The sequence below is a fragment of the Amblyomma mixtum genome, chromosome 7 (genome assembly GCF_055824585.1).
Source record: "Amblyomma mixtum isolate Tamu chromosome 7, ASM5582458v1, whole genome shotgun sequence".
Lineage (NCBI taxonomy): Eukaryota > Metazoa > Arthropoda > Arachnida > Ixodida > Ixodidae > Amblyomma > Amblyomma mixtum.
The window spans coordinates 150023694-150038928 of NC_143018.1; the positions used below are offsets into that span (position 1 = coordinate 150023694).

Here is a 15235-nt window from a genome sequence, read left to right on the forward strand (position 1 = left end):
GTCAGCCCGAATAAAGCGTTTCGTTTCGAAGACGTTCTCGCTGTTTTCCTGTTCGCCGTACTGCAGTCACCACTACGTGACATCTGGTGGAAGTGCGGGGTAATGCCTCGTATCTTTCTAGCGTCCGTTCGTTCGCGCAAGGCCGCAGAAAAGGGGTGTTATCATTTTTGTTCGTGACGCGAGAAGAGGATCCCGCGAAAGCCGCAGAAGCCGAACTCTTCGATTTCGGCTGGTCGCTGGCCGGGTCGGGGTCGTGGGGCGTCGTACGAGAACCCTCGTGTGCCCATTCTCCGGTACTGCCCATACAGGAGAATGGGCATCCGAGGGTTCTCGTACGACGGCCCACGACCCCGACCCGGCCAGCGACCAGCCGAAATCGTGGAGTTCTTGCATCGGGAAGAATACTCACCGCCCAGCTGCCTATCCCGTTCCCCGTCGCCATCGTCACCGCGCTATGTATCTCCTAGCCGACGCTACGCAGTGCGTGGACGCTCCCCCAGCCCCCGAAGGTTAAACTGAGTAAAGCAGCCTCTGGAGGTGAGGTTGCTTCTGAGCGCAAGAACTAGATCCTCCATCGAGGAAAACGCAAGACTATGCCTCAACGACGACGACCCCTACGGCGACGACGACCCCTACGACGACGACGACAACTACGACGACGAAGACTTCGACAACACCGACGACGACGACACTGCCAGACTTGAAGCTTTTACCGCTGCACTTAAACCTTATTATGAACGCTAAAGGACTCGAAGTTAGCATTCTCCGTGTTTATTTTCATTTTAAAGCATCGAGACGATGCTTCTTTGGGAGGGGGGTAATGCCACGTATCTTTCTAGCGTCCGTTCGTTCGCGCAAGGCCGCAGAAAAGGGGTGTTATCATTTTTGTTCGTGACGCGAGAAGAGGCCGGTCTAATCTCGATTGTTCGCAGCCATGAACAGCTGCATCTACGTGTTTCCAGATTACTCTAGATGATGTCGACCTGTTATCTGGAAGTTTCCTTGCCGGCTTTAAATTGAACGATGCCGTGAGCAACGGCTATTCTGTTCGACGACCGCCGAGCACTCTTGTTGCTACGCCGCCGCCGCCGAGTGATTCACTTCTTTGCGGGCGCAAGTCAGCCCGAATAAAGCGTTTCGTTTCGAAGACGTTCTCGCTGTTTTCCTGTTCGCCGTACTGCAGTCACCCCTACGTGACAATAACGTCCGGCCTAAGACACTAAGTCGGTACAGCTTACTAAAAAACACTTGAACACCACGTATACGTACAAACTATGGCACGCAACATATGCACTACCAAGTCCCCTATTTTTAAATAACCTTGGAAACAGGATTGATTTCAGGTCAGGTATTTCAAAGATGTCACTAAGAAGACTCTTGCTGGAGATCGAAATAATAAATACCTAAATTCATAATTTCTCCTTATGTTGCTGTAACCTGATATTCTTTGTTGCCTTATATTGTAGTCCTCGTGTTGCTTGGTCAGAATAGGAAAATTTAACATTGTTTGGTTTGGTTGGTTTATTGGTGGTTAACGCCCTATAGCAACTCAGGCTATGAGGGACGCCATAGTGAAGGGCTCTGGAAATTTCGACCACCTGCGGTTCTTTAACGTGCACTGACATCGCACAGTACACGGGCCTCTAGAATTTCGCCTTCATCGAACCCGCGGCCGGGATCGAACCCGCGTCTATCGGGTCAGCAGCCGTGCACTGTAACCACTGAACCACCGCGGCAAGGCTTTCTGTTTGAGCGTGTTCTATGTTGTATTAGATGCATTTTGTGCGCTTCCTAGTGTTTTTTTTCCTCAGTTTTTTCTTTTGTGTTCTCTTTCAACGTTTGCCGCCTGTACAATAAGTCAGCTATATGCTTGCAATTTTTGTGCGGAATTTCATCCTGTCTGCCGTTAATGCTCGATAGGGCAGGAGCCCCTGTCAGGCTACGCCTTTAGCTCGTGTTTTATCACGCGTTTGTTACCTGCACAAAAAAGCAATGAACAAACTTCAAACTACCCTTATAAAAATGGTCTGTAGACAGTCTGTCCACTTCTTATTGACTGTATTGACTTCCTATAGATATTGCTTTCTCTCTATTCGTAATGTATAGACCGTCTATAAACAAAAGTCTACTAAACGTGTATGGCCATAAATCTATAGATTGTTTATAGACTGTCTATGGCATTCGTATTGCCTATAGACTTTTCTCTATAGACACTTTATAGACAGAAGTCTATAGGCACTCATAGCTGTCTAAAACTTTCTTGCAAGGGTAATGCCAATCAGCCTGCGCTGTTTAATGCGCTAGGTCGGCAAAACAAGGCCCACTAACTTTATTCGCGCGAGAAGCATTGGCACGTGTCAGGGACGCAGCTTTCCCCGAGCAGCGTCGCTGCTATCTTTACAGCTGGCGGCGGCCGCAAAGCGAGCAAGATAAAAAGCAGCTGCCGGGACAACGACCCGCAGTTGCCGCGCAGAGCCGCCGGCGCCTACGCAGCGACGATGGCCACGATGCGGGGGAAGGCACTCACCGGTGAGTTGCGTGTTGCCTCCTCCTCATACCCGCGCTCATTCAGGGCTTCTTGAAAGCGACCGATCGGTTTGCGAGAACACCTTTACTGGCACCGCAGTCGCAGGAGCCGTACATTCACCGTAATCTCTGCCCCAATGCCAGTCGTCCAGCGTCAGCTGCATTAGCTTCGTAAGCACCTAGCTGTTATTGGAGGGTTCGTCTATAGGTTTCCTGTATACACAGTAAAAGCCTCTCCGGGGCATGTTGGTTGATAGCTGGCAAGAATTAAAGCGCAACAAGACGGCACATAGTAGGTGAAAAAAACGACAGGACAGGCGCTAACTTGCAACACTTTACTGTATTCATAAACCGCTGCATACATATCAATCATAACGCAAGACCCCCTCCCCCTTTTTTTGTGTGCGATATACAGGGTGTCCACGCTCACTTTAGCCAAGGAGTAAAAAATAAAATATTTGAGCTAGGCCAGGGAAATCACATACATACATCTACCAACCCGCTTGCGCATCATAGGCATTTTTTGTTTCGCAATTAATTAGCAATCACGATAATTTTTCTGAATGCGTAAATATTTAATTTAGGTGACAAACACAAATGCGACGAATTTTATTTGCCACTGAGAGGCAAAAGAAGATAGGCAAGTATTTTACTTATCTTCTTTTGACTCTCAGTGGCGAACAAAACTCGTCGAATTTGTGTTTGTCACCTTTGGCCATGTCATAGTTCACAATGCCCGGCGCGTTCACTGCAACTTTCACCGTCACGCTTGCAGACTGGCTCGCGCCGGCGCCGCAACCACCGTTGACATATCGGCCTGCCAGAGCATTGAGGTCGTCGCGCCCTGCCAGCCGCTGATTTCGTTCACTCAAGCCACGGTTGAGAGCAGCACAATCGTGGTGCGTGAATGGGCTAGTCACGTGATTTATTTTGTATTTCGCGGGCTTTCTTTGGAGCTCGGAAAACAGACACACGTGAGGTTTTCTTTATCGCAAATAAATGGAGTGGGGGTTCCTGAAAGCGCTCTCCAACTTCGATATTCACACTTGCTGTCTAAAGTCAATATTTATGTATTTAGAAAAATTATCTTAATTGCTAATTAATTGCAAAACAAAAAATTGATTATGATGCGCAAGCCGGTTGGTAGATGTATGTAAGTGGTTTCCCTGGCCTCACTCAAATATTTTATTTTTTAACCCGTGGCTAAAGTTAGCGCCCGTGTCTTCTTCCTTCGTGTTTTCGTCCCGTTCCTTGCGCTGTTATTTCATCACGGCTAAAGTTAGCTTGGACACCCTGTATACGCAGCGATTTATGAAGACTAAGTGTTGCAAGTTAGCGCCTGTCCTGTCATTTCTTTCTCCTGCTATGCGCCGTCTTATTGCGCATTAATTCTTTCCAATCGTGTACACACATGGACGATGGATCTGTAACGTTGATTCGCCGCTCTTGGGCGGGCCTGTATTCGTCTTTTTACCGCACGACATTTTTTTTTTTTCAAGCAAGAAGGACCCATTCTCACTTTACTACCCTGTGCAGCCGGAACTTTTCTCGCGTTTGGTGCTGCTTTGCGGGGGCAGTAAGAAGCCTCTCAATTGAACATTCCAAAACTGTTCAAGTCGCCCTCCGTTGCTTGCTTTGCTAACCGCCCCACTGTAACTTGAGCGTCGACTCAAGCAGTTGTCGTCAAATGAGAAGACATGACTAACATGTAATGATCTCTGATGCACGCATCTCAACAGAAACGCGCATTTCTCCAAACGGCGTCATTTCTGTGCAAGAAACGGTAACAGCACAGCGCCATTAACGCCTCATGTACCCAATACCTGTTCTGGTATTTTAAAGACAAGGTAAGTTGCTGGGCGAGTTGGTTTCGATATTCCATGACTACAGCGCAAAGAACGGGACAAGAAGAAGGGCACAGGCAGAGACACAACACAGCGCTGACTTACAACTGAAATCTTTATTACTTTTCCTTTATCACCGCCTGCTAGGTACTTATTCCGGCTGGCAGATAATAAAGATTTCAGTTGTAAGTCAGCGCTGTGTTGTGTCTCTGCCTGTGTCCTTCTTCTTGTCCCGTTCTTTGCGCTGTAGTCATGGAAGGGGGTATTTTATAGTTAAGCATGAATGCACTGTAAAAAAAATGGTGACCAACGCTTTTATGATGCTGCGGATGCGAGCGCGGGCTGCGTCGCCAAAGATAGCGCTGGCACTTCTAAAACTGGGGATTTGTGGTTGTGCGTTCTCTCAAACGACGGGCGAATGCTTTTCGTGTGTCGTTTTCGAGCCTTGGCCCTTCGCTTCACTTATTACCTTAAAGGCCTCCAGGTTTGAGGGTATTGCATAAGGGGTGGGTTACATATATCAAGCAGATTGAATAAAGAAAGAAAATACGAAAAAGGTACATAAATTATTCGCCGTTAAAGATAGTAACTAAACAGTTCGTAAACGTTGATGGGCAGGTGAGTGCGGCGATGTCGTGTGGAAGGCTGCTCCAGTCCGTGGCTGAGCGTGGAAAGAATCAATCAATCAGGTGTATTTTCACATCAAGGATGTGAGGAGCGGGGACAAAACGCCTATAGAGGCTTGACAGAGGTCCTCGCCCCCTACAGCAGCTGCATTGTGCACAAAAACCGACAATCACGCAACGCTAAAGTACATGTTATGCATTTGACATATTTAAATGAAGAGCACATTGCATCGAAAATAAACATGTTCAGGGCATCAAAAAACACATTACCATCAAACATTCCCGTCAAGAGGGAAGGCATAACAGCTGGCTGAGTTAGTACAGTAAAGAAAGAACCGATATTTTGTTACTCTTCACTAATAACAGTTTTTCGCAAATTGTTTAAAATATACGGCATATTTTAGGACAGCATTTGTTGGCCGTAGTTAGTTCGCGTTCGCGGTAAATAGCAATTGTCTGTAATGCGCGTATTATAGGGGCGTTCTCTGCATATTAGGGTCGAAAAATCAGCGAGACTGCAGTTCCTCGATTAATATTTGATGTGTACTTTTTACGCAGCAGGATAGAGTACAATTACACAATAGGTACAATATGTAATGCCTCAAAGACAAGTTTGGTGTGTGCATCATTTGGAATGTTGTTAATTGCACGAACTGCTTTTTTCTGTATTACATGGAGTTTTGTAGTGTTGAAGACAGTGGTTGTACCCCCAGACTAAGAAACAATAAGTTATAACACTGGTGAACAAAGAGTCGTATAAAAGATTTTTTTTATGCGTTTTTATGCATTGTGGAAAGTAGTACCATAATACAACATTTTGGGCGAGTTGGTTACCTACATTCATTATTACAGCGCAAAGACGGCACAGAACAAGAAGGGGACACAACAGCGCTGACTGTCAACTAAGTTTTATTCGAGACCAGCAGGGTTTTTATACCACCTGGCGATCAGAACAGGAAAACAAACATACATGCGACATTGTCACTGTGCTCTTTTAGCCTTTTGTTGAGACAGCGGCCAGTCTGCCGGATGTATTTTTTCCCACAGGACATGGACAGTGAATACCCCACACCTTCTTTACATGGTACAAAATGATCCCCGTGTTTAACTTTACACCTGCGTGTTTCGTTAGTCGTGCAGTTAACAATGTCAATGTCACAATGACACAGTGACAATGTCGCACGTGTGGCTACCACAGGCCACGTAGCCAAACATTGCAGGGACTGCAGCGCAGAAGATGACAGCGACGATAAATGTAAACCGATGTACAGGGAATGCAGTGTCATAGGGAAACACCGAGCCACATTAACAAGAGAAATAATAGAAGCTGCTATGATTATAAGACTGCAGGACGAGTGCATAAGCGCACCATCAGTGGCATTGTCCCAGAAAGAGATGAAGTATCTAGAATGTGAAATCTGACACGTGCCGGATAACCGCCGTTACTGTACCCTTGCGCGTGCCTACAGCTATTCTTGTATGTTTGTTTTCCTGTTCTGATCGCCAGGTGGTATAAAAACCCTGCTGGCCTCGAATAAAACTTAGTTGACAGTCAGCGCTGTTGTGTCCCCTTCTTGTTCTGTGCCGTCTTTGCGCTGTAATAATGAATGAATGGAAAGTAGTACCGAAACTTGGACAGGATACCTACTACTCTTGAAATTTTGGCAGCTGTATTATCAACACGAAGATCCCAAGATAAGTTCTCGTTGGTTTATGGGGTTTTAACGTCCCAAAGCGACTAAGGCTATGAGAGGCGCCGTAGTGGAGGGCTCCGGAAATTTCTACCACCTGGGGTTCTTTAACGTGCACTGACATCGCACAGTACACGGGCCTCGAATTTCTCCTCCAAAGAAATTCAGCCGCCGCGGCCGGGATCGAACCCACGTCTTTCGGGCTAGCAGCCGAGCACCATAGCCACTGAGCCACCGCGGCGGCTTAAGTTCTCGTGAAATGCAGTTGTGCACGTACGTGGCCGGGCTACTTGAAGGGGATGACCAATGCGGAGGGAAATGCGTGCCGGCGGATTGGTGTAGGGCGGACGACGAAGTGCACGAATAGCACGAATAGCGAATAGCACGAATATATGAATCTTGTGGCTCCATTTTGTACTGATTCTAGGGAATTTATTAGACAGTTATGGTTAGGGCTCCAAATAGCAGAAGCTTTTTCTAATGTAGAATGGACAAGTGATTTGAAGGCGCGTAATTTTAGATTTTGTGACAAATGACGTAATGTCGATGTAAGACTCCAAATCTTCTGTTAGTGGATGATATAGCTTTAGTGACGTGCGTGTTCCATTTTAGATGATCGGACAATGTCACGCCGAGGTATTTATAAATTTTATGCGAGAAAAGGAGAGAAGGTATCTGCCTTAGTAAGCGACAGTTCTCTGCATGTCTAGGATGTCTATTCTGGCATTTTTGAACTGCGATTCTATCGAAAGCCTGGCGTATAGCTGCTAGTCCGGCGCGCATGTAACAAATTGTGGGAAAATTCCAAACCTTTTCGCCTTCAAAAATTCAAAATGAAAAGGAAACGAAAAATTCGCAGTGTAGTGTAGCAGCCGCGCTCGCTCACTGTGGTGAACTGTGGAGGTGAAAGACAACGACGACCTTTAAGTGTGAAGCTCGCTCGCAGCGCGAACGCTTGGCTGAACCTTTGCTGAACGTTGCAGAGCGACCTACGTTCTACTGAGTCACAACCCCCTCCTACATTTGGTGGAGGCTGCTGTAAGTTCCCCCTCTCTTCCTCATCCTGGAGCTCCGTAGCCGTACCTTACCTTTGCCGCCCGTTATGCCTGAAGTCACCAGCCAGACAGCCCCCCTCCCGTCGCCTACCATCCTCTGTTCTGGCGGGCTCCGGCAGCGAGATCCCAGCGTCTTCAGCGGTGCCGACGACCGCGATGTCGACGACTGGTTGTCGTCTTAGGAGCGCGTCAGCGCCCACAACAAATGAGACGATGCCACCAAGCTTGGTAACGTGCTCTTCTATCTTAGCGACGTAGCGAACTTGTGGTTCCGCAACCACAAGGCCGACTTGCCTACCTGGTCGTCCTTTAAGACCAGCTTCTGGGAGGTATTCGGCCGCCCAGCTGTGTGCAACCCGCGCGCCGAACAACGCCTCCGCGCTCGCGCTCAGCACGCCACCGAAACCTTCACCAGTTACACAGAAGATGTTCTAGACCTGTGCAAACGCACCAATCCATCCATGCCGGAGGCCGAGAAAATTGTAACATCTTGAAGGGCATCTCGGACGACGCGTTCCAGATGTTGCTAGCCAGGAATCCACAAACAGTGGTGGATGTCATCCAGCTTTGTCAGAGCTATGACGTCCTCAGGAAGCAGAGGAATTCTACTCACCGATCCGGCGTGCTGGACAAGTCCCTTCCTGCGCCGGCGGTCTGCAGTCTGGTCTCTGACCCGGCCTCACTGCTTCCCGAGATCAAAGCCTTCATACGGGAAGAGGTGGCCCGCGTCCCTCCTGCCTGTGTCTGGCTACCCTGCGCCTCCCCTCGATCCGGCACTTCGACGCACCATCCAAGAGCAGGTCGCCGACGTTTTGCCCTCTAGTTCTCGGCTACCGCCTGTGACTGCCCGTCTCACATACGCTGAGGTTGCCGCCAGACACCGAGGCCACGACGCCTGTTTCCCACCCATCTGTCGCGCCGCTAACACCTCCACCGGCACCTATCCGTCGTCGTCTGCCGCCTCGCCGTGCCGTCATGAACCCATGGCTCACCCACGACAACCGCCCCATATGTTACGCCTGTAGCTTGCTGGGCCACGTCGCACGGCTTTGTCGCCAACACACGCCAAGTTTCTGGGACGGGGCAGGCCCATTCCACTACGACCCTGGGCCTCCTTCGCTACCAGTTTCCTCCGGCACCCCTGCGGACTCCTTCCATCTTGACCGCTCTTGATATTCTTCACGCCGGTCGCCTTCTCCCCGTCGCCGATCTATGTCTCCCATGCGCCGGCGATCACCTTCTCGTCCGGAGGAAAACTAACAGCCGCAGTTCCGGAGGCAAGAACTGCTACTCCATCGAACTGTCCAAGTCCTCCGTCTTCACCCGTCAATGTTATCGAAAGTTTGTTGATGGCGTCGACGTTCTCTCCTTTGCCGTAGACTCCGTAAAGTGACGGCGCCTGTTTCGAACTTTTGCCTCCGCACTGCAAGCTCGCACCGCATTCAACCTCTAGCGTTATGCACAGCTCGCCTTGTTAGCCGGGATGTTGTGTAAATCGCCGAGTTTTTCGTGCTTTTCCGGTGTTCTCATGACGTCATTCTGGGCTGCGACTTTCTAACCCTTCATCATGCGATCATCGACTGTGCCCGCAGCAGCATTGAACTGTCTCCGCTCAGTGCCACTCTGCCGTACGAAACATCTCCCCGACCCGGTAAAATGCTGGTCGCTAAAGATACTGACATCTCTGCAGCCCTGGTTCCCCTCTCTTGCGCCTGCGATCCTGATTTGACTGTTCTCCTTACTCCGACTGATGCTGCTGTCGGTCGCCACTGTTTCCTCCTTGCGTTCGATCTTCTATCTGCGATGGCCACAGCGCAACTTATGTCACAAACCCTTTTTCTTGTCCATCACCGCTTCTCCGCGGCGAATGCCTGGGACATGTCGAATCAGTCTATCACGCTCTTCCATACTCTGTCTCTGAAAAGCCTGCCCCTCTCCAGATAGATGCCACTGGTTCGCCTCCTGCTGCGCCAAACCATGACAGCGTTTTTGTTTTTCCCCGATCTATCAATGCCAGCCTTTCGCCGCACCAACGTGCTCCGCTTGTCGCATTACTTCAAAGTTTCGGTCCGTCTTTCGGCTTCCCGCACACCTCTCTAGGCCGCACATCGCTCGTCACACGCAGCATGGACACCGGCACGCATGCCCCTTTGTGCCAGCGTCCTTATCGCGTGTCGATCCTGAACGCACCGTCTTTACCAAAGAAGTGGACGACATGCTTCAGCGCGTCGTCCAGCCTTCTCACAGCCCCTCGGCCTCTCCCGTTGTTCTCCTGCAGAAGAAGGACTGATCCATCCGCTTTTGCGTTGATTACCGTCGCCTCAACAAGATTACGAGCAAGGATGTGTATCCACTTCCCCGTATTGATGATGCCCTCGACTGCCTGCAAGGCGCGGAATTCTTTTCCTCATTGGACCTCCGCTCCGGCTACTGGCAGGTGGCCATGGCTGCTGCTGATCGGCCAAAGACGGCCTTTGTTACACCCGACGGCCTCTACGAATTTAACGTCATGCCGTTCGGTTTGTGCAATGCGCCGGCCACATTCGAGCGCATGGTGGACACAGTTCTCCGCGGACTCAAGGGGCACACGTGTCTCTGCTACCTGGACGATATCGTCGTCTTTTCTCGAGACTTTTCGTCCCACCTGATCCGCCTCGAGCGTGTCCTGCAATGTTTGACCGACTCCGGCTTACAACTGAATTTGAAGAAGTGCTGCTTCGCAGCCCGGAGGCTTACCATCTTGAGCCACGTCGTCTCCAAACAAGGAGTCTTTCCCGATCCTGCAAAACTGCGCGCAGTCGCCGAGTTCCCTCGACCCACTTCCCTGAAAGAGCTGCGTAGCTTCATTGGGCTGTGCTCTTACTTTTGCCGCTTCGTGCGCAATTTCGCTTCCATCCTGTCTCCCCTGACTAATCTGCTTGCCGGCGACATCAGCCTCTCGTCTTGGACACCAGACTGTGATGCGGCGTTCACCACGCTTCGGCGCCTTCTTGTGTCCCTCCGCCATTTCGTGCCCAGCCTGCACACTGAAATTCACACTGACGCCAGCGGCGTGGGCCTCGGTGCCGTTCTGGCTCAGCGGAAGCCCGGCTTCGCCGACCATGTTGTTGAGTATGCCAGCCGCACTTTGACAAAGGCCCAGTGGAATTATTGCGCAGCGGAAAAGGAATGCTTCGCAATAATTTGGGCTATTGGAAAGTTCTGACCTTACCTATACTGTCGCCCATTCTCTGTCGTTACCGACCACCATGCCCTCTGCTGGCTGTCATCCCTCAAAGACCCCTCAGGCCATCTTGCTCGTTGGGCGTTGCGCTTAAAGAAAAAGACATTGAAGTAATCTATCGGTCTGGCCGTAAGCATTCTGACGCCGACGCACTATCGCGGTCCCCTCTACCTTGTGACTTAGACTCCACATCTTTCGCCCCCACTGATGTCTCTTCCCTTGATAATGCCGACATGCCATTTGAACAACATCGGGACCCCTGGATCGCTTCCCTCCTCGCTCTCCTGTCTAAACCATCTCAGCGTCCTGCGACCTGCACTCTGTGTCGTCAAGCGCGCCACTTCGCAATCCAGGAGGGCCTTCTTTACCGCCGCAACTACCTTCCCGACGGGCGCATATGGCTCCTTCTTATTCCTCGGCTCCTCCGTTCCGACATATGCGCCTCTTTCCACGCCGACCCCCAGTGTGCTCACGCCGGTGTGGTGAATACTTACACGCGCCTTAGACTCCGCTTCTACTGGCGGGGAATGTACCGTTTTATCCGACAGTACGTTCGCTCCTGCCCGGAATGCCAACGCCACAAAACCTCTTCTCACCGTTCCATTGCTCCGATGCAGCCCTTGCCTTGTCCCACGCGCCCATTCGACCGCGTTGGCATCGATCTCTACGGGCCTCTTCCCATCACTCGGTCTGGACACCGCTGGGTCATAGTGGCAGTCGATAACCTTGCACGCTACGTCGAAACATCATCTTTGCCATCCGCGTCTGCGCACGACGTTGCGTCTCATCCTGCATCATCTCGTTCTACGCCATGGTTCCCCCAAGGAGCTTCTGAGCGACCGCGGCCGTGTCCTCCTCTCAGACACCGTCGAAGGCATACTTCGCCAATGCCGCATTGTTCACCGCTCTACAACGGCCTACCACCCCCGAACGAATGGCATTACTGAACGTTTCAACCGCACATTGACGGACATGATCGCCAAGTATGTTGCCTCTGACCACTCAAAGTGGGACCGCATTCGCCCATTTCTGACATATGCGTACAACACTGCCACACAGAGCACAACTGGCTTCTCTTCGTTCTTTCTTCTTTACGGCCGAGAGCCTACCTGTCCCATGGATACCGTGCTTCCGTATCGCCCTGATGTGTCCGAAACTCTCACCCTTTCTCAAGCAGCGACCTATGCTGAAAAATGCCTCCAGCTTGCCCGCTCTTTTACAACACAAGGTCAGAATCGCCAGGAGCACCTTCGCGCCCCTACCAGTCCGCTTCCGTCCTATACACCAGACTCTCTCGTGTGGCTTTGGGTTCTCTCAACCAGTCCCGGTCTCTCCACAAAACTCATTTCAAAGTACCACGGCCCGTACCGTGTCGTCTCCCAGACCTGTCCCGTCAACTACAATATTGAACCGCCTTCACCGCCCCAAGATGCGCGCCATCGTGGCCGTGAAACAGTGCACGTTGACCGTCTCAAGCCGTACTACAATCCGCCTACCGTGTGTGCGCCCTAAGTCGGCAGGATGCCTCCTTTTTCGCCGGGAGGTAATTGTTGTGTAGCAGCCGCTCACTGAGGTGAATCAACAGGAAAATGGCGCAAAAGACGTGGACAAAAGAGACAAACACGACAGGACCAGCGCTCTTTTTGTCTCTTTTGTCTATTTTGTTTGTCTCTTTTGTCCAAGTCTTTTGCGCCATTTTCCTGTTGAATCATGAACCAACTAGCCCAAACTAGAGTTCTTACTCAGGTGAGCTGTGGCGGTGAGAGACGACGGTGATCTTCAGGTGTGAAGCTCGCTGGCAGCCCGAACGCTTGGCTGGACCTAGGTTCTGTTGAGCTACAACCCCCTCCTACAGCAGTGGTTTAGCCCTGGTTCAACCTGGAGGATTGCGAAGGCAACGAGGAGATAGACAGAGGCGAAGGAGAGCGCGCGGCAACGGTGGCGGCCCCGGCACGGTAGCTATGTGCCGCTACTGCGCATGCGTAATTGGCTAGCGTGGCGGCGGCACCTCTGAGTCACCCGCACAGCGACGGCAGCGGCGCGCCAGCTGTGCGCCATGGGACGTCACTGCTCCTCGCGCATGCGCAGTATGGACTTTCCTCGGCTCCGCCAACTTGGCTCGGCGAGTAGCGTAGTGTTGCTTTCGAAATAGTATCTAGTTAATTGCTGCGTGCTTGAAAATAGCTTCCTTTAGTTGGCAGTACCGTGACATCAACATGGATGTTTAATGGCCACAGCCGCACTCTCTCACAGGTTATCTTAATATACTTCGTACTTGCTTTTAGTAGTAGTAATTTATTTTGATATCAAAATAAAAAACAATGCGAAAGGCTTTGCTGGCCACGCCGTGGGGGAGGTGTGTTTCTGGAATCAACGCGAAGGACCTAGAGAAAGTCGTCCGCTGCCGCTAATTTCGGTTCCAACTTTGCCGACCTCTTCGCTTGCTTCATGGCAGTCGCTCTGTAGCCAGCGTCTTAGTAGTAGTTGTTGTCGGCACAGGGCGTCGGAAATATTCGGGGGTTGCGTAAACTTCAGAGGGCACGCCCTCTGAATGACTACAAAAGGCAGGGTCTAGACCGAGAATCGAACCAGGGCCTATGCCGTTCGAGACGGGGAAGCTTCCACTCCGAAAGGAGAGTTCGACGTTTCAACGTGAACAATGGTGCGTCTAGAGAATGCACGGGTTTCTTAGAAATGTATCTTTGAGAGGTAAACTGAGGAGTGCATGGTTGTTATCGGCATGTGTCCGTTCCGCCCCGTCCGTCAGCGCTGTTTCGTCGCACCATTCAACGTGAACCACCCAGCCCGACTCGGCCCTCTACGCAGTAATTATGAGCGCATAAATTGCAGATGTCGGAATTAAGCAAGTACAATTTGTTTCCAGTGAATTCCATCCGTGCTTGGCGCGAACTCGTAGCGCCATCTGGGGCGCCCACTGGAGCCCCCGTTCGCCACGCACGGCGATAGGCCCGACAGATGGCGCGACCTTTCTGCGTCGAAGTCGTGTGGTAGTGTCGTTGCGTTCCATTCTGAACAGGTGAGATAGAATCGCAACCATCGGGGAATGCTAGTGTGGAGCAGCTTGGGTGCTGCAAATGCGGATATTTGTAGAGGACTCCTGGAGACACCGAACAACTAGTCCAACGGGCAAGGCTTTGCGCAGAACGCGCCGTGGCTTTCCGTGGACTGCCTGGCAGCGCTGCAACACGCTCTCGCGCTCGTCTCTTAAAGGCGAAGCTTAAGCGTCCTCCAACTTTTTTCTGCTGCAACATCGCTGACTGTACTGCATCATCACCAGACCAACGCGACGTACTGAATTTTCGCACGAAGTAAAACCAAAATAGTCAAAATGACATGAGGCTTTCTATACATGCATTGCGGGGGCTGAGATGCGCTGTGCGCACTGCACGTTTTGTTCGTTCGCTAGTTCAGTGGCAGCCTTTAGATGCTGTGAGGAAACCAGTGTCTGCTAAAAGGTGCACGTCTGAGCACTTCGCACTGCTGCGAAAGTACACAAAATAACTGACGCGTTAACACTAGTTCAAACGCTCATGAAACCGACTGCAGTGTATAAGGCCGAACATCCCTCCTGCGTTGTCGATTTTAACCAAGACAGAAAACGTTGACCTTTGGCGATTGTCAATTTCGGCGCTAACGAAATGCTCATACGTCGAAGGCGCTTATATTACTATGGTGCTATACTGTGACCGATGCGTCATCAGAAATAGTTAATTAAAAGACTAGCACATAAACCTAGGACAAAGACAAAGAAGAAGAAACCGGTATGCACCATAAACCATGTGTGCAAGTTCGTTCCTTGCACTGCTGTCGTTGTACACCGCATACCCCTCTCCTGCGGTAGTTGCTACGTGGGGCAGTCTGGACGTTGCCTAAATGACCGGCTACGAGAGCACCGCACGCTGGTGGATTCATTGGCGGGGGGCAGCCATTTGGCCACGCATTGTAAGCGGTGCTGGTGCGTGCCGGCGTTTGATGCCACATGTGTGCTTGGTAGGAGAGGCGCAAGGTTAGGCCGTGAGATTTATGAGGCTTTTCACATTAACAGGGAAGGTGATAAGTGTGTCAGCACGACGTCACTTGCCCTGACCAGGAAAGAAAGCATGTATCTCCGAAACAGTTTGCCACATTTTGATTAGTTTGTGCTCTTTGTAACCAAGTGTGCACATGTTCCACCGAAGTGTTTTTAAGTACTTGTTTGTCGTAGTAAATCTTCAGTTGATGTTTAGTACTCATCCTGTCTCCTTCTATG

The 15235-nt window shown here is 50.7% G+C and overlaps 1 protein-coding gene across 1 annotated transcript in view; it reads left to right on the forward strand.

Moving 5' to 3' along the window:
• Positions 1–2420: 2420 nt before the first annotated feature.
• The window catches only part of LOC149337845 (N-acetyltaurine hydrolase), a 163785-nt gene continuing 150970 nt past the window's right edge, over positions 2421–15235 (forward strand). Inside the window, exon 1 of the mRNA XM_089553551.1 lies at positions 2421–2529. Within this exon, the coding sequence (XP_089409677.1) occupies positions 2499–2529 (31 nt within the window). The 5' untranslated portion in view covers positions 2421–2498. The remainder of the gene's footprint in view (positions 2530–15235) is intronic.